This window comes from Glandiceps talaboti, chromosome 4 (genome assembly GCF_964340395.1).
Source record: "Glandiceps talaboti chromosome 4, keGlaTala1.1, whole genome shotgun sequence".
Lineage (NCBI taxonomy): Eukaryota > Metazoa > Hemichordata > Enteropneusta > Spengelidae > Glandiceps > Glandiceps talaboti.
In genome coordinates, this window is record NC_135552.1 from 6,727,776 (window position 1) to 6,754,640 (window position 26,865).

At 35.8% G+C, this 26,865-nt stretch overlaps 1 protein-coding gene across 1 annotated transcript; it reads right to left on the reverse strand.

Annotated features, from left to right (window-relative positions):
* Positions 1-351: 351 nt before the first annotated feature.
* Positions 352-10,783, reverse strand: LOC144434544 (uncharacterized). Its single transcript, XM_078123007.1, has 5 exons — positions 10,693-10,783; positions 8,394-8,489; positions 6,347-6,418; positions 3,641-3,706; positions 352-1,557 (listed from the first exon to the last, which is right to left on the reverse strand). The coding sequence occupies exons 1-5, from the start codon at positions 10,720-10,722 to the stop codon at positions 1,489-1,491; spliced, it is 333 nt and encodes a 110-aa protein (XP_077979133.1). The 5' UTR covers positions 10,723-10,783; the 3' UTR covers positions 352-1,488.
* Between the last annotated feature and the right edge of the window lie 16,082 nt (positions 10,784-26,865).

Sequence of the window (26,865 nt, forward strand, 5' to 3'; positions counted from 1 at the left end):
AGCAGAAGTGAACGTCGTGTGTGGATCTCACCCTATGACTGCGCCCTCTTTTACATTACTTTATACTTTGGTAGAACTGTACGGTCCATAGACTTATGTCTTATTACTTTAACGCTCGTGTAATATTGGGCGAGTCACTCCTTCATAATTTTACAGACACATTCATCAGCATCATCATCATCATCATCATCATCATCATCATCATCATCATCATTATCATCATCATAATAATAATAATCATTATCATCATCATCATCATCATCATCATCATCATCATCATCATCATCATCATCAATACAACTTAATTAAAACAAACAATTTATATTATGCAAGCAAATAAGCATCTATGCCTTTATTGAATCTAAATAACAAACTTATCATTACAGTACTTGAATATAAGTCAGAATTGATAACAAATGATGGAACTGTTTTTTATCAATGTGTTGTACACCTTCTAAACTGTACTGTTAATATAACATTATTGAATAAAATCAATTTCCAATCTGTTGGACACAACAACAGTAATTGTGGATAAACTTTGGTAACTTGCATTTCAGTTCATCAAAATTTCCTGAAAATGGAGATATTTGTTTTCACTTTCTCCTAACTTTGTTTTGTGAATAAACCAATCTCTTTTTGAATCCAACCAAGCGTATACAGAACATTGGCTAATTTCTGTCTACGAATATTTGAATGTTTTATATTTGTGTTTGGAAAAGACTTGAACTTCATTAAATCTAGACGTGAAGAATCCAACTCGGCCATCCTTGATGTTTACCTATAAGACCAAGTGTAAACAATGCCGAATATATGATGTAAACATTTAAAATTTGAAAAGAACAAAACGTAATTTGTACAGTGTCGATACAAGTAAGTTTGTCATGATACCAGCACAGTTTAATGAATATTTTATCCGTTTATTTTCTGTTTTGATTAGTTCTGTAAAACCAAAATTGTCAAAATCTACTAAAATCTACGTTTTCAAAAACGGCTGCAGAAATAGTCGGTCACTTTATTTGAAGTCAGGTCGAAAAGGGTCTCTTTCACTTGTATTGTCAGGTCTTCATGGAATAAGCGCTGTGAAGTACTTCGTCTCTGAGGCAGTTTTAAGGTTGATGTCAAGAAATTTGTGTTGTCATTCGATGTACTGTACTAATCATATTGTCACTTGGCAGTACGTAATGATGAATATACATATACTGCTATAGGTATGTACTTAGCATAGAAGTGTTACCAGGTTCAACGGTCAGGATCATACTCTAACAACACTGTATTGTAAGTCAGTAACGGTCATTACAGTTTAACTATAATGGTCCTCAGGTAGAAATTAATATGACACTGTCTGTAATTGAAAAATTGCTTTTAAAAAATCCTGATTTGACTGAAATTTCTGTGAATAATTTGTTTATAATTGATTAGTTCCAAAAGCAGACTAAGCTCGACGACTAAACGCTGTCGTTGTCTTTTAGCAGTGGACTTCAACATATCTTATACCAAAGATCCGATACGGGCTTCCAGTTTTGGGGCGTCCCAATCCATGTATCTCTCGCCTCTTATCTACGAAGTGAAAAGAGAGAAAGGTACACGTTGTTAACATTTTATTATGAAGAAGAAAAAAGTAACCATCCCGAATAACAGATGTGAACTTATCAAACACAACAAAGGTAAAAAAACAAACATAATAATACAAACAACAACCAATACATGATAGATGTTTGTTAATACTTTAATGGTGTTTTAGACAAGAAGGAAGGAATAGTGGCAGTTGGTATTATTTTAACCATATGAATACCGTATATCAGATCAAAGATGAAATATCAGAACTTATAGGAATAACACTCGGTTTATGGAATATTTACAACCATCATTGTGCAGCTTCGTATAACACTATCCTCTTTACGCAGTATTAACTGAACGAACAGATTTTAAGGCAAATGGCGGCCATTTTTGTCGTACATATTCCCATTTTGCTTATTAAACCTGGAAACTTAATGTATAAGAGACTTTATTCAAGCGTCTACACTCATATTATCAATGCCAAGCTTTCTAATGAAATTTTGACTTTGCTTGGTAGTGATCTTTATCTTGAAGGTCTAATAGGCATAACATTTTGTAAAAACAGCACATATCTTGCCCACTAACTCTGTAAGCCTATTAGATATATAGAAACTACCCTTGAGTCGCTGGAGCCATGTTATTTATGATGACTTTCTAAGGAGACTTTGAACTTTGACTGTGACCTTTATGTTTAATGTCACACAGTCAAATATTTGCACAGTGTATATGCACAACTCTAATGATTTGTATTTGCAGATGTCATCCAAATACAGTAGTCTTCATTACTTTGGTTCACAGTAACGCCTAAATGGTGGTCATATTTGTTATTAATAAAATTCAGAATAAAACTGATTTGTTGAAAAGAATGAAATTTTAATGAAAACGTATATTATATTTACAGTTGTGCAGTAGTCGCCCCCTCCGTACATTGTCATTCGAGATGTACAAATGTGAGATGTACAATACAGTACGTTTAAGTAAGAGTGAGAATCAACTTCAGTGTCCATAAGCAATTCCTTTACAAATATATATATCACAGCAGTAAGCTTTGCTAGGGGAAACTTCACAATGACGCTGGACTCTAACCTTTACATGGATATACTTAGCAAGTAGTCCCGTTCCTTTAAATATTGATTGTACAGGCCTAGAGAGATATATTATCACTATTATGGTAGTTATGGGGAAGAGTTCCCCCTCCTTACATAGTGAAAACATTTTTTTTTGTAAAATACGTCTCCTGTCGTTCAGCCCTATCAGGCTTCTAAACCACGACTGTACTAAACTACCCAATATCCTGCACAGTGGCCAGATTTGACTGTAGCCAATCAAATAACGTTATGTTCTAAATGGAGTCAAACTGACCATGACATTAGCCTTTGAACCCTGATTTATGAAACCAACCACCTAATCTTACCCCAATAGTAAACTTAAAGTTTCTGTCCAAAACGACTGGAATTTTATCAAATGCAAACAAGTTCAAGTTCGGGCCTAAATCTTTTCATCTCGTAGGCACAGACCAAGGGAATAGTACATACGTGAGTGATAGCTAATAGCGCAGCACAAATGTCGTATCTTAAGACTGGATGCCACACATTCACAGGAACACAGTATAAAACCATACACAGCATTTAAAGGCACAGAATACAATCACCTGCCTCATACTTAAGTATGTGTAATATGAACTGTACATTCCTGCAGTAAGACATTTTTTAAATGAACATAGTAAAACGACCGTACCTGAAGGTTTAATCTGTTTTATTCAAGAGCACAATATGTCATCCTCTTTCAGACCGTCCGAATTGTCAAGGCCCCCTTTTACCCTCAATATTCTTCGTGGTGCCCCATTTTCTCCTTCCCCCACCCCCACAAATTCTGTTCTTTCCTAACTAACATAGTACGCTTCCCCGAAGGTTTGTTTTCGTTGCACATTTTGAAAAATATGCTCTGACATGCGACAATGTGCTTATAAGCTTAACGCCAGAATTCAAGACAAGTACGCCTTTATTAACTAATTGAAAAGGATCGACTGCATGCGAAGACAGTTCGCGACCGAAATGTAAGACATTTTAGGACAAGGACTTACCTCTGCTTGATTCCGGAAGAATACAAAAGTTGGGTCTTCTGTTACTTCATATCTCTTGGTAACGCCCTGTAAATGAACACGTCATAATATCACCAATCTGGTAAACTTAGAGTAGACTAGACTGGGCAACAAAGAAGGGGACCTAAACTAGTTGTTGTAGGTCCCCTGTCACCTTCATGTAATTAGGCAAGATAAAATTGCTAAATGTCTGAGGTCTTGGAGTTTGAAGACCATATTGAAATATTGAGGTCATTGTCCATGTTACTAAAAGAACAAATTTAAACATATTCAAAGCTAACTGTGTTTGGTATTTTATGCACGCTAAATGGTTTCTTACATGTCCTTATTTTCAAAAACGTTTTCGCAATGGGAGGGGGACACAGCCTACCCAACATCAACATTAGCCATGATGGTGCTGCTCTCCTCCTAAGTCGAGATTGAAGACAATCGCCCTGCTTGCTTAGTATCTCCAAATATAGGTTTGACCTAAACGTGGGATTTCAGATTTCTTACAATGCCACATCTTTTTGTAAAGAAATTTCTTATGGACTCTGAAGTTGATTGTCAATGGTAAATTAATGAACGTGGTGTATCAGGGGGTAACATACTATTGTATACCTGCACCATACCAGGGGAGGGGGAGAGGGAGGTGTAGGGTACCACACGATTATTATATATATTATTTTGTTACAGCTTTCAATGGGGTTGGGGGCAATCGCTACACAAATTATGGGGATGATTTCGGGAAGAGCATGACTGAGACTGAGACAATAATTGAAGAACTAGCTATAGTTTCTCCTCAGGCCCTCTCCTGCCTTAAATTCTGTTCGTTCCTTTAGAGGATACAGCATCATTTCAAAGGACGAAAGAGAACGAGGTGTTGTTTGACTCCGCAGGATCGATGGGGGTTGCGATTGTAATTTTCCATTTGTCGGGGGGGGGGGGTGCGCATACATCATGTATAGATTGTTGATGTAGCGTACAGTTTTAATGAATAATTTGCATAATAAATGATTTGTAGTAATGAGGCTATATGTTAAGAATACACGCTTCACATTTCGGAACATTTCATACCAGGCGTAGTTTTTAGTTTTAATGAGAAATTTGCATAATGATTTTAAATAATTAAGCTATATCTAAAAATGCACACTTCAAATACAGCAACATTTGGCAGATACATCAACAATAATAAGTACACATATCCTGTAAAGTCAGTTGGCATAGTTGTTTTAAAGAGTAATATGCATAATTAATGATATTTGGTATTTAAGTCATATCTATAGATTGCCAGCTTCAAATTTCATATAATTTGGCACACATATCTAACAAAGCCTGGTGGTATGGCTTTTGCTTCTAATAAGTAATTTGCATACTTAATGATTTTGGTAATTATGCTGATGTAGTTGTTGATTTAGTTTTTCATTATGATGTTTAATTTGCATAAATAATCATTTTTGATAATTAGGCAATATCCTTACAATGCAAGCTTTAAATTTCAGATACAGTGGTATATGCATTGATGGTAAACAAGTGCATGTCATGATGTGTCCTTTAAAGTTTGTTGATGTAGCTTATAATCTTAATGGTTAATTTGCATAATTTTCGATAATTAGCCAATATGTTAACTATGCAATCAAGCTCCAAATTGTATAAAGTTTTACCAATTAAGGGGTACATCATGAATAACACCTATAGCTCAGAATTTTGCATTCCAACAATGTGTGTAGGACCAACAATCAATGGTTTTGCCATTACTGGAGGTATTCACTGACAGTTTAAATTTGTTTATTAATTAATGCTTTTTATGGCTTCCATTAGTACATTTAGATGTAGCCCACACCACAGTGCGTCGACAATTTCATTTACACAAATTTTTATTTGACAAGAACAATTGATTCTCACTGAAAAAGTCAATTCGAGTATCAGTTAAGAATGCTGTGTTTGCTGATCAATACCTGTGGTGAATTCAGTGAACTGAAGGAAATGGAGATATCCCTGACCCTATTCTAACTCTAACTCTAAACTGACACACAACTAACTAAACTTGAATGGTATATAGCAAATACTAATTATAAATGATTGATTTTCTCTTTTGAGAAAAAGTGCACATATTAATGTATACAGGATATCACCCGTCCTGCAGTATAATATTTTCACAAGAGCTGTTCAGGAGTCATTTAAAAATACCCCCGGCCCATCTCCCCCCCCCCCCCCCCGTAAGCTACAAATGGTCGGTCCAGAATTTCACCAAACGACATGTACGTATTCTTTGTTCTTCAAATATTGCGCAAACATTACTTAGAGAAAAATGCGTTCAGACCATACCATTCTCATTTGACAACTAATAGTTGTTCAAAGGTCATTTTAATCCCCTCCGGTCAGCGAAAATGGTCGGACCCGGATTTCACAACACGACGTGTACGTATTTTTTCCCTTAAAATATTCCGCAAACATTACTTAGAGAAAAATGTCATCAGACCATGACATCCTCATAACAATTTCAATTTAACAACATATGATGAAATATCTTTATTTTGTTTGTTAGGGCATAAATATAATTTTGTTTATTTCGACATAATACATCTTCCCATCTCAGTCCCTAAAAGGAGACACCAGAAACATATCAATCACTCGCAATGGTATATACACAATCAAGTGAATACATATGCATTTTCAAATACTAGTACTGTTTTTATACTAACTCACCAAACATCCACAAAGAGTTCCAGAGAAGTATACCTTCAAGAATATGGCTTGGGAGATGTTCTTTGCCATTGCCTAAAACATAAAAATAGGCGACATATGTTAGTATTATGATACCACTTACTCAGGAAGTCAATGAACTTTACACTGCTTAGGAATTAAGGGGTTTTGGAAGTGGAATGCCAGCCTTAATTCTGATATCGACTATGTGGCCATCGTTGAAAATGTCAAATAATGTAATATTCAAATGAAAATGTCGACCATGACAATATTACATCAGCTCAGTTCTCTGTTAGTGACCAACTGTTGAGAGAAACGATGCAGTATACTGCTAGACAAAAAGGAGAAGGGGAAAAAAGAAAAAGTAGAACTCCAGAAATAAAGAAAAATTCTCGAACACCAGTATCAGAGGGACCCAATTCAGAACATCGGTGAGGAGCTTGCATTCAAAAAGCTTGAATAACAGTTTTTATGTAAAGTATTATATGAAGGAGGGGCTAATTTGCTCGAGCTGGGTGGGGCCAAAATGGTGACAAAACAACAATTGTACTATTAGATAATGAGAGCTGCATATTTTGTGATCATGAAACGAAAACTGTCAAGCCTTTATTTTACGATCTGTCCATCCGTTTTCGCAGATCTGGAACTTTTATTTCAACCTTTGTAATGTGATACTTGCAGAGAAAGAAATAATTCTAAGTACAAGTATTGTTAGATCTAACAGCTTTTGGTTGGCATATCATTTTGTCTTCTTGCTACAAAACATCTCTTCAGTTTTAGATTGACCAAAGTTGACTTAAATGTCAGCATTTTAGTAAATGATTAATAGATACTATAGGAAAGTTTTAGCAAGCGTCGCAAATGAACCAAAGACAAAAGTGGATATTTGATATATTAGATAAATGTTTTGTAATCTTCCTACTACGCTCATTTACAGTCTCCAATGTCCTGATTGTATGTAAAAAAAACTGTACAATTTTTTCGCGGGTCTTACCAATTTTTTTTTTACAACTTTCTTTACTTTCCCTTGTGACTAAAATGTTATTTTTTACTTGTCTGAAATTATTTACACCTGTGTAATATTGCAATAAATGTTGAAAAATAAGAATTGACACTTCCATAATTTTCATCTGGCCATAAAATTATTTTTTACCATGTTCATGTCCTTGATACACACACCCTATCCCCCCCCCCGGAAATTCCACCTCTTCGTTTAACGATCATTCACTAATGGTTACTTTTTAACTCACTTTTTAATTCACAGATTAGAGCTTTGTGTCCCAAAATACACATGCAGTACACGGTCAATATTACGACATCATGCTGCCGTGCATTAAAAGACTGGAAAGCTTTTTTGGGTTCAGAATACAACTATAGGGTAAGTCATGTTTAGTGTGGAAAGTGAAAGCTGGTTCTACCCCTCCTACCTCTCCTTCCATTATATGGTGTTTTACTCTTGCCTAATTCACAGTTACCTCAATAGTCATTCAATAATATCCCCTCTCCACATTCCCCACTACAGAACGCTATCACAGCCCCCTCTCCAACATGGCCTACATCTCCTTTCAACAGACAAAATATTTTCCTACCTAAATTTAAATATTCAATCAGATATCACATGAGCAGGATAGGTGTAGATAGCGGTAAGAATGTGAACCACTTATTTTGAATAAATGCATTACAAATTGTCGTTTGAAGAGGTCTGAGTTGTTTCCCTCCCAATACAGCCTAACAACTAAAAACTTTCCTCTCACTAAATATCACATTCCGCTGCCGATTTAAAGACAGATCGCTTTTCCTTCCTACTGAAAAATTAGGTCTTTTTAAAAGTTGTCTACAAAAGGAGCTTATTCATCAAACTTATCTAGACCATATGAACGAGAAAATGATAATTCTGACATCATTCAAATCATCGTATGCCTGACAATTATTTATGTATTTGATAACTCAGTTATCGAATTAAATTTCTTGAGATCGGGATACTATAATTATATGATAGAACAAGAATAACATACCGTGTATACAAAGAGACGGTCTAAAGAACACTTACCGGATACATGTTTATGTCGAAATTTTGATTTCGGCCTCTGGTGAAATAAACAACGACCAGTCTATCGCTTAATTTCAGATAGTAGTCTAAGTCAGCCTGGAAACAAAATCAAAAGCATCACCTCGTAAAGTTTCTCATATTTAGATTGCTTAACGAATCAACTATCGCCTGAAAACACCATTGCATACCCTAATACAATAATCGCGTAAAGCATTTATCAAAATAACAACACGAATATGATCCCCTAAAGGAAATTGTATGGATGTGCTTTATAAGTAACGTAAAAAAAAGTGCGATATTAAGAAGAATGGGAAAACAATGAGAGGCATCACACAGAAATATGAAAACAAAAACTATAGTCATTATACTCACACACACACAGACACACAGAGACACACACACACATACATTATATATATATATATATATATATATATATATATATATATATATATATATATATATATATATATATATATATATATATATATATAGTTTTATATATATATATATATATACACACTCCCAACATACGTCAATGTATGATAAAGATACTTTTAGCTAATTTTCTCACTTCAAAAATAACAAGTACACTGAAATTTGATATTTACATTTTACATGCCCAGGTAAAGAAATAAATAAGGTAAAATAATGCAAAACAAATACACAAAATCAGTTGATAAGTAGACTGTAGTTGTAGGTGATTATTTTATACAAACATAAAGTTAAAAAAATGGCCATCGATCGATACAAATATATTGACAAAAATAGTCATTTTCTAATCACTCACTGTCATGTTCTTGGAAGCTCTGCTAGCAAAGTCGCAACTACTCAAACGTCCACTAGATTTGGACTACACGCAGAGCAAACAATTTTATATTGACATTGAGTTTAAAAAAAGAAATATCTCAAACAGTTGAAAGTACGTGTTGTTACTTTATTTCTAGATTAGACGAACAACGCACTTGTTGCTGTGTATGTATTGACGGATGTCGTAACTTTTACTTGACGCTCACAAAATTTTAAGTCATGATCGTGTACTGTGGACCAGTATGGCTACCGTAAGTACGTTAAATTCAACTACCCGGTAATATTACCTTCTCTACTAACAAAAGTTCTGGCGTTTAATTCCTTACATCTTGAAATTCTGGGACATTTTCAAACAAAGCGATGAATAAGATTTTCAAATAATGCTTACTGCTGTACCTAGATATAAGGCGGTCGGTGTCGGACGTGTAAGGTAAAATATAGACCCTGTATTGGACACGGGTAACCTTGGGAGACAGAAGGCGCGTACGTTAGGATGACTGAACTCGGAAATCCGATACTTTGAGTTTTACTGAGATTGTCTTAATTGAGAATATAGGGAATATTGCGAAAACAGTTGCACGGGAGTACGACATTAAATCACTCTGAAGTAGGTTGGTTCCTAATCATCATTATATTGTCTCATCCATTTACGAGTAGACACGTGCTCCACTTTACAGCCACACAAGAGGGGGTTTTCCAGGTAAAGCGGAAATGAAAAACTAAAATGGAAAGACGTGTATTGTAATGGGAGCTGAAGATATAAAACATTTTCGTTCGAAAGACGAAATTAGATTCTATTTACCATAGATCTGTTTTGTCAATGAATAAGTTTTAGATTTACGGAACTTAACCATAATAGAAGAATTTGAATATAAAACGTAAGGAAATTCTTTTAAAAGAAACCGTTCGTCGTTCCTAGTATTTTAGACTTTTTCTGACCTTCTACGATTTTACCGGAGTCCCACAACACAGCTAAGTAAGAAATATATCTAAGGAAGACACTATTTCACGAGATGTTTCAAAAGTTTAAAATTTTTTTAAGCTTTTAAAATTTAACCAGGACACGATTAAATTGTTTAAAGTCGAGTATACAACACGGTAGTGTAAAATAGTGAGTAGAGCATTCTCTACCTTTCACAAGGGTACTGGAACGACTATAGTAAGGGAAGTTGCTTCCAGCAGTGCAAAGTTAATGCTACAACGCTGCGCCTGTCGTACCTTCAAAATCAAAGTTGAAGATACCAGAATATTTTCACTCGTCACACAATATCTTCTGCGTTCGATTTATCACTACTTTGGGATCGTTTCATTACAAATGAATCAAGTCAATATGTATTTTCAACAAAATTAAAGATAGGTGGCACTTTTACAACTACTTTTAAAACCAAGAAGCCTTAGATGAATCGATTAAAGGATAAGTTCAATTCGCAACAGACTTGTGTACCATGTGTGTGTATGATATTAAAGAAATAATCATAGATACACCTACCTGTGTTTGAACTAGCTGTACCTCACCCATGGTTGATTGTAACGTGAAAAATTTTCAGGGAGTTGTTGAACAGAAGTAAGCCTGGTAATGATAGTATGTGAAAAATCTGTCGTTATGATCACATTTATACTATTGAGAAGTGAGTATTTGAATAAATAGGCGTGAACATGGTTTCTACGTATAACCTTAAAAGGAAGTTTTTGAATCGGGACAAACTTTGCGTACGGGTTGGTATGTCGTCAACAAGATTAAGATCACACCCCACGATGCATGGAAAATCACACATACCAAAAAAACAAAATTCCTTTTTATGACGTAAAGTGCAACGTAGGTTCAGAAACGAATTAATCTTATATTATCACCGATACATTTCTTGGTTCAACCGAGGATATGAGTGGGCACATAAATGTGGGCCTTGTTATGGCTAGTCGAGGACGAGATAGAGCGAAATACTTCTGCCACGAGTACGGTTCGATTAAAGAGAAACATAGAAAAATAGTTATCTCTATGCAAAGTTACTTTATGCAAAAAATGGAAAACAGCTATCGTGATTTCGAAGGTTTCTATTCATATTTAAAGTACGGCAGACCCCATAACGCAATGCTAGTTGCCGTGATGTAGAAAATGAATGAAGAAAACAATGATTTGAACATTTCCCCTAATTTCCCACGTTTATTACCGGATTAAATGTGAAGTGAAAATTTTTAGCTGAATCGAGTGGCCGGGGTCCTGTAAATTACGTATACTGAGTGTTTATTGTCATTTAAGATTGATTTGGGTGTTTTTTGAGGCTTGAAAACAGGGACAGAGAAAGACCTAGAGTGAACCCTTGTGTTTTTGTATAGTGATGGGTACAAAAAACATATCTAGTATACCCCCACGAGTATCTGTTTATTTGCTGGTTTATTTAATTATTTCATTTGTCCTTATACTTGTCGTTCGTTTGCTTGTTCATTTGTCATTTATTTGATAGTTTATTTATTTATTTATTTATTTTGTTTTGTTTTGTTTTGTTTTGTTTTGTTTTGTTTTGTTTTGTTTTGTTTTGTTTTGTTTGTCACACGGTTTCTGGGTTCCCTTTGATTAAATGTAGAAAAAAAAGGACACAATGTTTTTAGCAAAACACGACAGACGAAGTGAAGTTATAGTTGTAATTATTTTATGTTGGGTATCTCAGCAAATATTTGTAATTGTTCAAAGACATGCCTGTATTAAACATCTGGCGTTTAAATCGTCAGCTCATAAATAAAGTTGAAATTTTCCATTAGTTGGATTCCGATGCGGGCGAAATGTATTTCAAAATCATAGAGTGACGTTGTCTCTCCAACATTGATGCAATCCACAGTGATCAAACAGAGGTCAATTTCAAAGTCAAATCACGTGATTTATTTTAATTACATAAAAAAGGAAAAGCCTGTTGAGGTTTTCATTGTTAAGGTAGGTAAAATGGTGAAATCTGGTGAAAGTAATGGTGAGTGAGGTTCAGTTGACATGTGTGGGCGTATGTAGCTTACACATATTGGTTGTTGCTCTGTGATGTTTCAACAGGTGAAATTTGACACTCCATACACATCACAAGGCAATCTTACAACACATTGAAAAGCTACTTATTACTAAAAGCACTTCTCTTTCGCCGCGGTGTTTATGCATCTTATATGCCGTAATCAAATGACACTAACAACAGTATGGCATGATTTAGTATTAACAAACAAACAAACAAACAAACAAACAATCAATCAAAGAAAGAAAGAAAGAAGGAACGAAAGAAACAAAAAAACAAAAACAAACAAACAAACAAACAAACAAACACAAAGATTCGTACATACGTACGTGCGTACATACCTACCTACCTACATACATACATACATACATACGTACATACGTACATACGTACATACGTACGTACGTACGTACCGTACGTACATACATACATACATACATACATACATACATACATACATACACACACACACAGAGGCACAGACAGACAGACAGACAGACAGACAGACACAGACAGACAGACACAGACAGAAAGACAAACAAACAGGCAGGCAGGCATACATACATACATACATACATACATACATACATACATACATACATACATACATACATACATACATACATACATCCGCGTGAAGGCTATCTGTGTTTTAGCCATAATTTGCGATAGATTTGGAAGATCATTCGAATTCGGTCAGAAAAGTATGTAATTTATCAAATAAACAAATCAATCATGCATCTGTTACCTGAACATATACTGTAAATCTATTGTTCGTCAGAGTTTATTATGAACGCAGTTGGAGTTCTCGTCATGTAGGTAACTTGTTGACAATGTCATTCACATACTGGTGTTTAAAACGTGGAGACTAAAAGTTATAACATATGTGACGAATTCACATTGAAAGGAACATATTCACTTTGGGAAAGATCGACTATCCAGATGCCATCGCTTTGAGGCTATGACCTTGGCCGGATGTCACTAGTAATCATCGAACTGAAGAAATGAGAATAACTATCAGAATGGATAGGATATGTTGACGATGTCAAATTCAATGTAAGAATTATTCTAATAATAAAATAAAACTGTATCCAGACTTTAGTTGTCGTGGTTACAGAATTATTCTGCAAGACTATATTAATCTACTATTGATGAACGATTTTGCTGCGTTACAGGTTATGTGCGACGCTAGTCACCTTACATGAGATAGTCCATAAAACACTAAAAATATACCAATGCACTTGTGTATGAAAGCAACAGCTTTTTGATAGAAATGAGTGTAAAATATTGATAGTTCAATGAGACCAGAGAGTAGTGAAAGTAAATGTCATCACTGACAATAATCCATTGATTGTGTTATATTGAATAGCATGTGCAACATAATCCATATTAGGGCGGCCCTATTTATTTTTCAGTTTCTCATCTCCTGACCGACCCTAATTTGCAGCTCCGACATCAGAAAAAAAAGTATTTCCGACCGGCCCCTGAGTTCATCTTAGCAATATATCACATCAAGATTGTAAGGTTCGAACGCACATCAAACGTTCCCCATGGCGTCTACCCCCCCCCCCCCCACACACACACACACACACCTGTCACGTCGTTGAGGTTGGAGGGTTAACTGGGCCCGGGCCGCCAAATCTTCAGGCTGGCCCGTACATTTTGCTGCAATGTAATAGCTCAGAATATTTCAATCATTTTTCAATCAAAATTATGCTTAAACTTGGTAAAAGGCATATTGCATTCCTAAAAAAAAACCCAGTTTTTTGACCAGTTTTTAGCTTTAAGTCAGTTGTATCATCGGGAAATGACCGACTCCGTAATGGTAATGTGTTTCATGACCCATGACATGCATGACCTTGGAAGACGTTCTTAAGTTTGTTCATTGCGTACACGTGTGTGCAGGCTCACGATGTGTGTTACAACTTACAAGCTTCAATTGTGTCATAAACACAGGTTTTAGCCATGGATGTTACAAAAATTGTACAAAATGACTCAAAAAGAATAGTGATACCTGGTCATTTAAATAGTTTCAGCATTGGAATGTTTTAGTAAGTTTGTCGATGTCGACACTATGCAACAACGTCTTGCCCCTGCTCCTGGAAAACGTTCACAGTTTATAGCTATACTGCTATCTCATTCAGTGATGTAGAAAATATGTAAATATAAGAGATGTAGATAAGCTAACATGTATTCTCCTTGTCTACATTTTGTATACTACCAAAATTAAAACATGTATTTAGTTTGAATCGCCTTCGCTTAATTATAAACATTTTTATTTCAATCTTAAGTACACGAACAAAAGTTATGAAAAGCAACACTCAGCCAGTCATCAAAACATATTGTAGGCCCGGACAGTATTTTACATTTTCTTTCTCAATGGCCACATCAATTAAAGTTACCTCAAGCTGTGAGAGTTATTAATACTCGGACAGAAACTCTAATGATTGGGGATATTGAAGCTTCACTTTATATGCTGCACTTTAAATTAAAGGTAGTACTTTTGTTTAAGTCTGGGGTTTTTCATCACATTTAGACTTTCGATTTAGTACAAGTAATATTTGGCTAGGTATCCCCACCCCCTAATTAAAAATGCACATTATGAGAACCCCTAACGTTTCTATGATGGAAAACAAAGGTCACTCGGGTCACAAGTATTCTCCTTGGCTGAACGAAAAATATAAATTGGAAATGCTATCTAATCATCAATTATTACTGAATCAAGTCACGTGTGGCTTGCATGTTATACAGCAGACTTGCATTTCCGTAATTTAACACAAGTACTAGGAAAATGTAAATATTCTAAAAAAGTGTTCATTATTTGTACAGAAACATTAAATTTTTCCATTACAATAATGAAAGCCAAGACGTACTCTTCATCGCTAAAGTCATTATTTGGTTGGCATGCTGTAAAAATTACTTGTATTTAACAATGTTTTTTTTCATTTTGCGACATAGCTCTTGAATCGACCATGAAAGGGAGCTATATGCAGCCAATTGCAATTTTCTGTTTGTGTAGGAGTCACAAAGGCCTCGTTTTTTCACGTGATTTTTGCACTAGATGTTTGTGTAGGCACAGCAAAAGATTGATCTTTGTTCACATCTGGTTTTGTTCACCAACTCTTTTCGTAGTAATAATCGTGTAGCAAATTCCTGGGAAATTAAGTACAACTAATTATGAAGTATTCAAATTTCAAGGTTATAGAGTTCATGATAGGCGTGAAAATTTATAATTCTCATTAAATACGATCCCATTGACATTTTATATCTCAGTCTTTAATTTGAAATCTGTATACTTCATTTCTTTTTTTCATTTCAACATTTTAACCTGTGAGTATTACTATGTGTTTGAATAAATATATACTTCATCATGGTACAAGAACGACGACACCTCCACTGTCCTGCACTAGCAGAAACTGGTACATTTTTCATCAAATAACCAACATATTCACTAAAAATAAGTCAGTTACTTATAAAAAGATAATGTATCTGTTAATTAGTGGTCAATATTATCTTCAGGTGGTGTAGTGACAAGTTTAAATTTTGAGCGAAAGTTCGCTTTTGAATCTGTCACCATGTTAAAACTGTACTAGTTGTACGTGGAGTATCATCTTTCGATCGATCAGACAAGCACGATATGTGAAATTTGTACATTTTAATCAGTGGAGATATTTGCCATAAACAGCACAGAAACAGTTGAAGGTGTTAATTTTGGGTGTGGATCTAAAAATAAATTTGATTTGATTTATCGTGAAAACAGCTATGAAATATATATTTACCAGCAGGTCACTAGTCACAGTGATACAACGAGCATGTTATTGTAGCTTTTTAAAAAAAAAACACAGTTGCAGCTAGTGCAGCACATTATAAGTACGTCTTACACGTAGCTTGAAAAGACCCAGAGCAATGTCGGTATCGTCCAATAAATTCTTAGGCCCGACAAATTTGTAACAATCAAGAGTATTTGAAGAAAATGCGTTATCCTCAACGCCCACCCAAAGTAATTTACCAGTTCATGCGGTGAAATAATTGTAACTTATCGAAATAGAAAATTCGAATACTCCAGATAGAAATCACGTCAATAGTTGACTATAATTATAATTGTTGCTCTAGTTTATGGCAGAAAGTACATTCTAAGAGTGCATTGGTGGACACTAACAGGATATTGTAACTTTCGTAGTACTTCTTTGGGACGCATTTGATAAATTCGATCGGTACAGAATTATTATTAACTCAGCGCACAGTTTGAGATACCACAGCGAAATCCTTCCACGTCACTTGATCTTTCTTAATAGCAAGAAAATATGTATTTGTGTGAGAAAAAAGTAATGCATTGTTCTCACAACTGATTCAGTAAAATCAAGCAATTTGTCAGTTCTTGCATTGAAATTACCCGTGAAAATTAAATCAAAATTAAAAGCTAGACTCAACACCATCTAATGAGATATAAACAGATAGTGATATCATTGATTCCTTCCGTAAGCACAAAAAATGTTATTTTTTATACTTGTCATAACCTCGACTAATATACGCACTAAAATTCATACATGACACGTAAACCGAGATACCACTGTCACTCAGATAACACCCTACTTCACGTGACCTTTCTTAATAACAAGAAAGGCATTTTGTGAGTGGGTAAAAGGAGGAAACGTAGTCCTTTGAACTTTCCCATAGTTCAATGATATGATTGAAAGTACACTTTGATTAAACCCGCCACTTTTCCATTTTCAAAAAAAAACCATAAAAAATCCCCGTACCAATCTTACATCGTTTACCTTTGATTCTCCTGTAGACTTGGCCACATCAAGGACCTAGTATAATTTCAATCCTTATTTCCCTAAATTCATACGTTTCACTACGGTTTCCATCGATTCTTGGGGGCGAAAAGTTTGAAGGGGACAAGTCACAACTTCATAATAACAGGCGGCCTTTGTTTTATTTGACGATGTTGCAAGTCTAATCTATGTGCTCTTCTGTCTTAGTGTCACCGACAGTTTGCTGAATGTCAGTTTAATTTATTTCCCATTAAAAAAGTCACGAACAGATTTCTCGCAATCCTACCAAGTCTCATGTGAGTGATTGTCCAGTGCTTTTAAAGCCCTATTAGTTTTCGAACTTTGTGACCTTAAATTATTTATTCAGATGTTGTACTTTTAAAACATACCGTGTTGATTATACGAAAAGTCAACGTGTCAAAACTTGCTCGGTTAGGGAACCTTTAGTAATTACAGGATGTACAGCCCGGTGAATTAAGGGGTGGGACTTTTTTTACAAATCGGTCCTGGAGAAAATAAGATAAGGGGAGGGTCACATTTTACTTTGACTTATTATATCGTCTAATTTTGTATTATTTTGTGTCAGTTTGGCATCCCATCGCGGCCACGTCTGTTAGGGTTAGGGTACTGTAATATTAGACCACCATATCATTCTCTGAGATCGCTTCTGAAAACCATGTAGGTAATTAATTGCCAGTTACGATGCGAGAGGAGAAGTGGGTGGATTTCACACACATTCATTATTGAGGCAGTAGTTGGGAAATAACCAATACCTTAAATGTTAAACAAGGTGGCAGCAGTGGGTTTACTTCCTTTAAACCATTGATTCTGGGATTAGTGTCTTTTTCTATGTTTGACAGCATTGAAACTACGTTTTGGAAAAACTTATTTAGTTTCACGTGCGTATCGGCGATTCAATAATCATAACTTTACACACTATACCTTTTAATATGATATTAATATTGTTTTATATAATTAGAATTAAAGGAATTAAGAACACATCCTACTTTTTATAAGATGGAAAATGTCACAAAAAAAGCAAAACTTAAAGAATTGAAATATAGAGAAAGGCAAACACTTCTCACACCAAATACTCGGAACGGTCTACGAAAAAGTAACGTTATCATATCTGTCTTGCCACAGACACCTACAATGCACAGCAGGAAACGAATCGACATAGATGAAAGAAAAATATGTCTTTAACGCCTACATTTCGTCCTCACACCCACTCGTGATTTCGGGACCCTGGCACCGCAAAACGCGAGGTCTAAAAGATATATTGATGAAATATTGGGACAAAATAACAAATAACGAACATTGGGTGATATTCATTCTCTCAACAGTCTAAAATGCTACAAAATGACAGAGTAAAACAGCGACAGACTGGTAACAGAAAAATGAAAATGAATTCGCGAAATACAAGGCCTAAGCATCAGTAACCATGGCATATAGATAGTGATCGACTGAGGAAGAGGTTGCAAATTGGTTTAGGAAGACGATATCACATTTTACATGTCAACTACGTACTAAATAAAGTGTGACATATTATTGTTAGTTGAAGTTGAAGGCTATGAAAGTGACTTCCAGTTTTATCTCAGCGTCATCACGTGATCCAGAACGAATATTTGAAGTGGTCAAAGATTGGAACTTGGACCGGTCCCACACTTGATTTTAGTGAAACTAGGAGTCTTGTGGTTTGGATTTAAGCTACTGTTACACAAATACCTAGTAACCCCAAAAATATGTTTTAGATGATTCCTGTAATAAATTTATACCAGAAATGCAGCCAATGAAAAGGAAATCGAATAAATACCAAAGCAAGTATGAAACCTGTAAGAATCAATACCATTATGATACTACTAAATCGGGCCGACAAAAAGTCACTGACCCCACTATCTGTAAAACCAAAAACAGGCTGACCCTCCTATCACTTAAATCTAAAACATGATGACCGATATATGAAATTCTCATGACAAGCATTTTTTCAATCGTGACTAAGTGTGCACTGCTTGACTGCCTTGCCTCGACCTCTATAAGATCTCGGGTTAGCACTACCATAATTATAATTGACTACACAGGGTAAATATATTCTAAAAGGAGTTTAATAGCATCTTGACAGTAAAAGGTAGGGGAAAAGCTTGAGAAGGGAATATGTTCATCTCTTATGTCTTATGGGGTCTCCCCCTAGAAGCCCAGGAGGTTATTAACTCTGAAAGGTCAATTTTGAGACTATTCAGACATTTTCAGATAATTAATTTCCAAGCTTTACAAGACAGCACCAACATGTAAAAAGCAAATACATAGGGTTGGAATACTTTTGAAATATACTTTGATAGCATCTTGACAGTAACAGGGGAAGAGCTTGAGACTGGGATATGTCCACCTCATGTGTGTGTGTGTGTGTGTGTGTGGGGGGGGGGGGGTCCCCGAGTCAATATTGTCTAATTACAAAGTGACTCACAAAATGAAACAGAGTATGGTGTACGATTGCGTCATCAACAAAACTCGTGCCTTGATGTACAACACGTTAGTTTTCTAGTTACCTAAACTTTCTCCTTCAAAACGTCCACTTACACCAGGTCCTGCACTAGCTGCAACTGGGAAATGTGTCAGTTACTTATTGTATCTGTTATTTAGTCGTCAATATAATCGGCAGGTGGTGTACTGACATGAAATCCTATATTACTTGATCTTTTTTAATAACAAGAAAAAGTATTTCAATAACGCATTGTTCTGTTAAAAGCTAGATACAAAACTTTCTAATGAGATATAAACAGATAGAGGTGATATCATTGATTCCTTTCGTAAGTGCAAAAATGTTATTTTTTACGCTTGTCATAACCTCGACTAATATACGCACTAAAATTCACACACGACACGTAAACTGAGATACAACTTGGATAACAACCTACTTCACGTGACCTTTCTTAATAACAAGAAAACATTTGTGAGTGGGTAAAAGGAGGAAACGTACTCGTCTGAACTTTCCCATAGTTCAATGATATGAGAGAAAGTACACTTTGAGAGATATTTATTGAGGGCATGTTAAATCACTAATAAGGACGAAATTCCTTCCTTGTCTGTAGTTATAAATACGTAGTAAATTTTGAACCCGCGCGTGTTCCATTCTCAAAAAGTAAAAAATAAAAAATAAAAAATTCCCGAACCAATCTTAGATCATTAACCTTTGATTCTACTGTGGACTTGGCCACATCAATGAACTGGGACAATTTCAATCCTTATTTCCTTGAATTCTTACGTTTCACTCGGCCGCTCGTGCTTCCGTTAACTTTATGAACGGATACACGGTTTCCGTCGTTTCGCTGGGGCGAAAAGTACTCATGTCACCCTTCACAATGACATGCCTTGGTTTGTTTGGACGATGTTGCAAGTGACAAGTCTAATCTATGTGCTCTTTTATCTTAGTTTCACCGACAGTTTCTTGAATGTCAACTTTGTTTCCCATTAAAATATGTCACGAACAGATTTCTCGCAATCCTACCAAGTCTTATCTGAGTGATTACGCTTTTAAGGCCCTATTAGTTTTCGAACTTTGTGACCTTAAATTATTTATTCACCCAATTTCAAGATGTTGTACTTTTAAAACATACCATGTTGAATAAATGAAAAGTCAACGTGTCCGAACTTGCTGGCCCGAAGTAATTACAGGGGGTACGGCCGGGTGAATTAGGGAGTGGGTCACTTTTTACAAATCGGTTCTGGAGAAAATGGGATAAGGGGAGGGTCACATTATACTTTGACTTATTATATCATCTAATTTTGTATTAGTTGTATCGTTTTGGCATCCCATCGCGGTCACATCTGTTAGGGTTAGGGTTAGGGTTAGGGTTAGGCTACTGTAATATCAGATCACCATATCATTCTCTGACATTGCTTCTGAAAGCCATGTAGGTAATTAATTGCCAGTTTTGATGTGAGAAGAAAAGTGGGCGGATTTTCACACAAATTCATTATTGAGGGAAATAACTAATGCCTTTAAAGCTATCAACTTGGTGACAGCGGTGGGATTAAATTGATTAGTTTCCTTTGCCATGTCTGACAGCATTGAAACTACGTTTTGGAAAGGTTCAGGAGGCGGGTGTCATGTCCTAATGAAAGAAAGAAATTGAGGATGGGTCACTTCATAGCACGACGAAAATTAAAAAAAAAATAGAAGGGGGTCAAATTTTACAAAATAGCCCGGGTCTGATTTCTCTTGTCCTCCTCCTTGTAATTAGTGAAGGCGCGCTTATTTTGATTCTGGTATTGATCTGCATTTACGTTATGAGCTTGAGTGCTGAGGTTCAATCAATCTATAGGTCTACCATCCCGACCCCCCAAATTATAAACAGTCAGTTCCATTCAATTGTTCCTCCTCGATTCATCCCGACAATTTAGTTTCAACTGCGTATCGGCGATTCAATAATCATAACTTCACCTACTATACTTTAATATTACTTTGTAACCTTTGTTTTATATAATTTGGAATTAGGAACACATCCCACTTCTTACAAGATTGAAAATCATGTCACAAAAAAGCAACTCTTAGAGAATTGAAATGTAGAGAAAGTCAAACACTTCTCACACCAAATACTCGGAACGGCCTACAAAAAAGTAACGTTATGGTATCTGTCTTGCCACAGCTTGAAATTGTTGACACCTACAATGCACAGCAGGAAACGAATCGACATAGATGAAAGAAAAATAGGTCTTTAACGCCTACATTTAGTCCCCACACCCACTCGTGATTTCGGGACCCTGGCACCGCAAAAGACGGGGTCCAAAAGAAGTATTAATGAAGTATTGGGACAAAATAACAAATAACGAACATTGGGTGATATTCATTCTCTCAACAGTCTAAAATGCTACAAAATGACAGAGTAAAACAGCGACAGACTGGTAACAGGAAAATGAAAACGAATTCGCGAAATACAAGGCCTAAGCATCAGTAACCATGGCATATAGATAGTGATCGACTGAGGAAGAGATTACAAATTGGTTTAGGAAAACGATATCACATTTTACATATCAACTACGTACTAAATAAATTGTGACATATTATTGTTAGTTGAAGTTGAAGGCTGTGAAAGTGACTTCCAGTTTGTATAGCGTATCACGTGATCCAGAACGAATATTTGAAGTGGTCAAAGATTGGAAATTGGACCGGTCCCACAGTTGATTTTAGTGAAACTAGGAGTCTTGTGGTTTGGATTTAAGCTACTGTTACACAAATACCTACTAACTCCAAAAATATGTTTTAGATGATTCCTGTAATAAATTTATACCAGAAATGCAGCCAATGAAAAGGAAATCGAATAAATGCCAAAGCAAGTATGACACCTGTAAGAATCAATACCATTATGATACTACTAAATCGGGCCGACAAAAAGTCACTGACCCCACTATCTGTAAAACCAATAACAGGCTGACCCTCCTATCAATTCAGACATTTTTAGAAAATCATTTCCAAGCTTTACAAGACAGCACCAACATGTAAAAAGCAACTACATAGTGTTGAAATACTTTTGAAATATACTTTGATAGCATCTTGACAGTAAGAGGGGAAGAGCTTGAGACTGGGATATGTCCACCTCATGTGTGTGTGTGTGTGGGGGGGGGGGTCCCCGAGGGGTCTCCCTCTAGAAGCCCGAGAGGATTTTTACTCTTAAAGCCAATATTTACTATAGGCTATTCAGACCCTTTCAAGAAATAACCTAATCCGTGTTTTACAAGACAGCACCATCAAGTATCAGAAACTATTCTTTTTTATAACTTACATAGGGTTGAAATATGTTCTTTAAAAGTTAAATGGCATCATGATATACATGTAGCAAAGGTCAGCATTTCTAATGGTAGTATCATTGGTAGGTTAGATTTGTAGTATAAGGCAATTTTGGACTATCTTGGCAAACATTTCATATCTTTAAAAGATTATCATCTCAAAGTAGAAGACGGTGAAAATATTTAAGAAAAGTGAAATAACATTATGACAGTAAAACGGTTGTTGGTGCATCTGATTGTTGGTTGAATGCATGTGTGACCTCTGGGTATGAAGGAGTCGTTGGGGGTTTCCCCCTGGCAGATCTGCATTTTTTTGCTTCTGTTAAGGCAATGTTTAGGTTCATAGCCTTTGAGGTCATATTTCCAAGATTCGAAAAGCCTACGCAAATATGTTTTAAATGAGTTTCCCATGTCACATAAAAATGGTCCCGCAACATTGGTATAGGGGCATTAATAGTGTATGTTTAGTAAAGTCACCGGTATGTAAGAGAACTGTCGCGGAAGAAATATCAATTCTGGTTTGCGAGATTGAACAAAGTGTGCATGCTGGTAAGTGTATATATGTGTATCAGCGCGTTACGAGGGATCGTGACTGGGATGGATGGAAGGGAACGTACGTCCGTATAGATTTAATACACTCATAATATCACGTTTCTTTACATAACAAGAGAGTTGATAAGGGCTGGCATAAGATCTGCATGAAGTTATTAATGTTAACTATCTGTATGTGGTGGTAGCGTCTTTGTCACCTAGATGTGTTTGGTATGAGTCATACAAAAATAGAGCCTCTGGCATATAACAGCCACATATATACATACCAGAATTATAAAATTTCCGCAAATCAGAGATGTGGCACTGTAGTCTTTCTAACAAAGATAAAGTATATATGTGTGTGTGTGATATACTTAGTGTTGACTTATGAATAAGTATTTAATCTGACAGTAGTTACTGTATAGCAGGAAACTTGGAAATAAGAATTGTCATTTTCGGTGATTTACAAAGTAAAGCAAAGCATAGCGATGGCTGAATGCAATGCATTTTCTGACCTTTGACCGTGCGTGGTGAAACATACTGTTAGTAGGTCAACATATCAAGGAGAATTCATAGAAGACCTGATGAGTTCTTAACTGGGATTCATGCAATCTATAATTATTATTACCTAACGATAGTTCTAGGATCATACGGTCTTTTCTAGATCCATCCTCTCTTTACCTGAGGGGATGTTCTTGTTCGTGAGTGTCTTTTCGTGAGATGGTGTGACGTCATGATCGTGGTTTAGTAACATAAACATCTGTCACCAATTGTATTAACATCACTATCGGAAAAAAAAAACAATTATATGATTAATTTAAAGTAATCAGTCAATATTGTCTAATTACAAAGTGACTCACAAAATGAAACAGAGTATGGTGTACGATTGCGTCATCAACAAAACTCGTGCCTTGATGTACAACACGTTAGTTTTCTAGTTACCTAAACTTTCTCCTTCAAAACGTCCACTTACACCAGGTCCTGCACTAGCTGCAACTGGGAAATGTGTCAGTTACTTATTGTATCTGTTATTTAGTCGTCAATATAATCGATAGGTGGTGTACTGACATTAAATCCTATGTTACTTGATCTTTTTTAATAATAAGAAAAAGTATTTCAATAACGCATTGTTCTCAGTTAAAAGCTAGATACAACACTTTCTAATGAGATATAAACAGATAGAGGTGATATCATTGATTCCTTTCGTAAGCGCAAAAAACCCCCTATTTTTTACGCTTGTCATAACCTCGACTAATATACGCACTAAAATTCATACACGACACGTAAACTGAGATACAACTTGGATAACAACCTACTTCACGTGACCTTTCTTAATAACAAGAAAACATTTGTGAGTGGGTAAAAGGAGGAAACGTACTCGTCTGAACTTTCCCATAGTTCAATGATATGAGAGAAAGTACACTTTGAGAGATATTTATTGAGGGCATGTTAAATCACTAATAAGGACGAAATTCCTTCCTTGTCTGTAGTTATAAATACGTAGTAAATTTTGAACCCGCGCGTGTTCCATTCTCAAAAAGTAAAAAATAAAAAATAAAAAATTCCCGAACCAATCTTAGATCATTAACCTTTGATTCTACTGTGGACTTGGCCACATCAATGAACTGGGACAATTTCAATCCTTATTTCCTTGAATTCTTACGTTTCACTCGGCCGCTCGTGCTTCCGTTAACTTTATGAACGGATACACGGTTTCCGTCGTTTCGCTGGGGCGAAAAGTACTCATGTCACCCTTCACAATGACATGCCTTGGTTTGTTTGGACGATGTTGCAAGTGACAAGTCTAATCTATGTGCTCTTTTATCTTAGTTTCACCGACAGTTTCTTGAATGTCAACTTTGTTTCCCATTAAAATATGTCACGAACAGATTTCTCGCAATCCTACCAAGTCTTATCTGAGTGATTACGCTTTTAAGGCCCTATTAGTTTTCGAACTTTGTGACCTTAAATTATTTATTCACCCAATTTCAAGATGTTGTACTTTTAAAACATACCATGTTGAATAAATGAAAAGTCAACGTGTCCGAACTTGCTGGCCCGAAGTAATTACAGGGGGTACGGCCGGGTGAATTAGGGAGTGGGTCACTTTTTACAAATCGGTTCTGGAGAAAATGGGATAAGGGGAGGGTCACATTATACTTTGACTTATTATATCATCTAATTTTGTATTAGTTGTATCGTTTTGGCATCCCATCGCGGTCACATCTGTTAGGGTTAGGGTTAGGGTTAGGGTTAGGCTACTGTAATATCAGATCACCATATCATTCTCTGACATTGCTTCTGAAAGCCATGTAGGTAATTAATTGCCAGTTTTGATGTGAGAAGAAAAGTGGGCGGATTTTCACACAAATTCATTATTGAGGGAAATAACTAATGCCTTTAAAGCTATCAACTTGGTGACAGCGGTGGGATTAAATTGATTAGTTTCCTTTGCCATGTCTGACAGCATTGAAACTACGTTTTGGAAAGGTTCAGGAGGCGGGTGTCATGTCCTAATGAAAGAAAGAAATTGAGGATGGGTCACTTCATAGCACGACGAAAATTAAAAAAAAAATAGAAGGGGGTCAAATTTTACAAAATAGCCCGGGTCTGATTTCTCTTGTCCTCCTCCTTGTAATTAGTGAAGGCGCGCTTATTTTGATTCTGGTATTGATCTGCATTTACGTTATGAGCTTGAGTGCTGAGGTTCAATCAATCTATAGGTCTACCATCCCGACCCCCCAAATTATAAACAGTCAGTTCCATTCAATTGTTCCTCCTCGATTCATCCCGACAATTTAGTTTCAACTGCGTATCGGCGATTCAATAATCATAACTTCACCTACTATACTTTAATATTACTTTGTAACCTTTGTTTTATATAATTTGGAATTAGGAACACATCCCACTTCTTACAAGATTGAAAATCATGTCACAAAAAAGCAACTCTTAGAGAATTGAAATGTAGAGAAAGTCAAACACTTCTCACACCAAATACTCGGAACGGCCTACAAAAAAGTAACGTTATGGTATCTGTCTTGCCACAGCTTGAAATTGTTGACACCTACAATGCACAGCAGGAAACGAATCGACATAGATGAAAGAAAAATAGGTCTTTAACGCCTACATTTAGTCCCCACACCCACTCGTGATTTCGGGACCCTGGCACCGCAAAAGACGGGGTCCAAAAGAAGTATTAATGAAGTATTGGGACAAAATAACAAATAACGAACATTGGGTGATATTCATTCTCTCAACAGTCTAAAATGCTACAAAATGACAGAGTAAAACAGCGACAGACTGGTAACAGGAAAATGAAAACGAATTCGCGAAATACAAGGCCTAAGCATCAGTAACCATGGCATATAGATAGTGATCGACTGAGGAAGAGATTACAAATTGGTTTAGGAAAACGATATCACATTTTACATATCAACTACGTACTAAATAAATTGTGACATATTATTGTTAGTTGAAGTTGAAGGCTGTGAAAGTGACTTCCAGTTTGTATAGCGTATCATGTGATCCAGAACGAATATTTGAAGTGGTCAAAGATTGGAAATTGGACCGGTCCCACAGTTG

Coding starts and splice junctions, on each gene's coding strand:
- LOC144434544 (XM_078123007.1), bottom strand. CDS start 10,722: ATGGGTGAGGTACAGCTAGTTCAAACACAG. Junction 8,490..10,692: donor TACAGCTAGTTCAAACACAG/GTAGGTGTATCT, acceptor TTTTGTTTCCAG/GCTGACTTAGACTACTATCT. Junction 6,419..8,393: donor TCGACATAAACATGTATCCG/GTAAGTGTTCTT, acceptor TTTATGTTTTAG/GCAATGGCAAAGAACATCTC.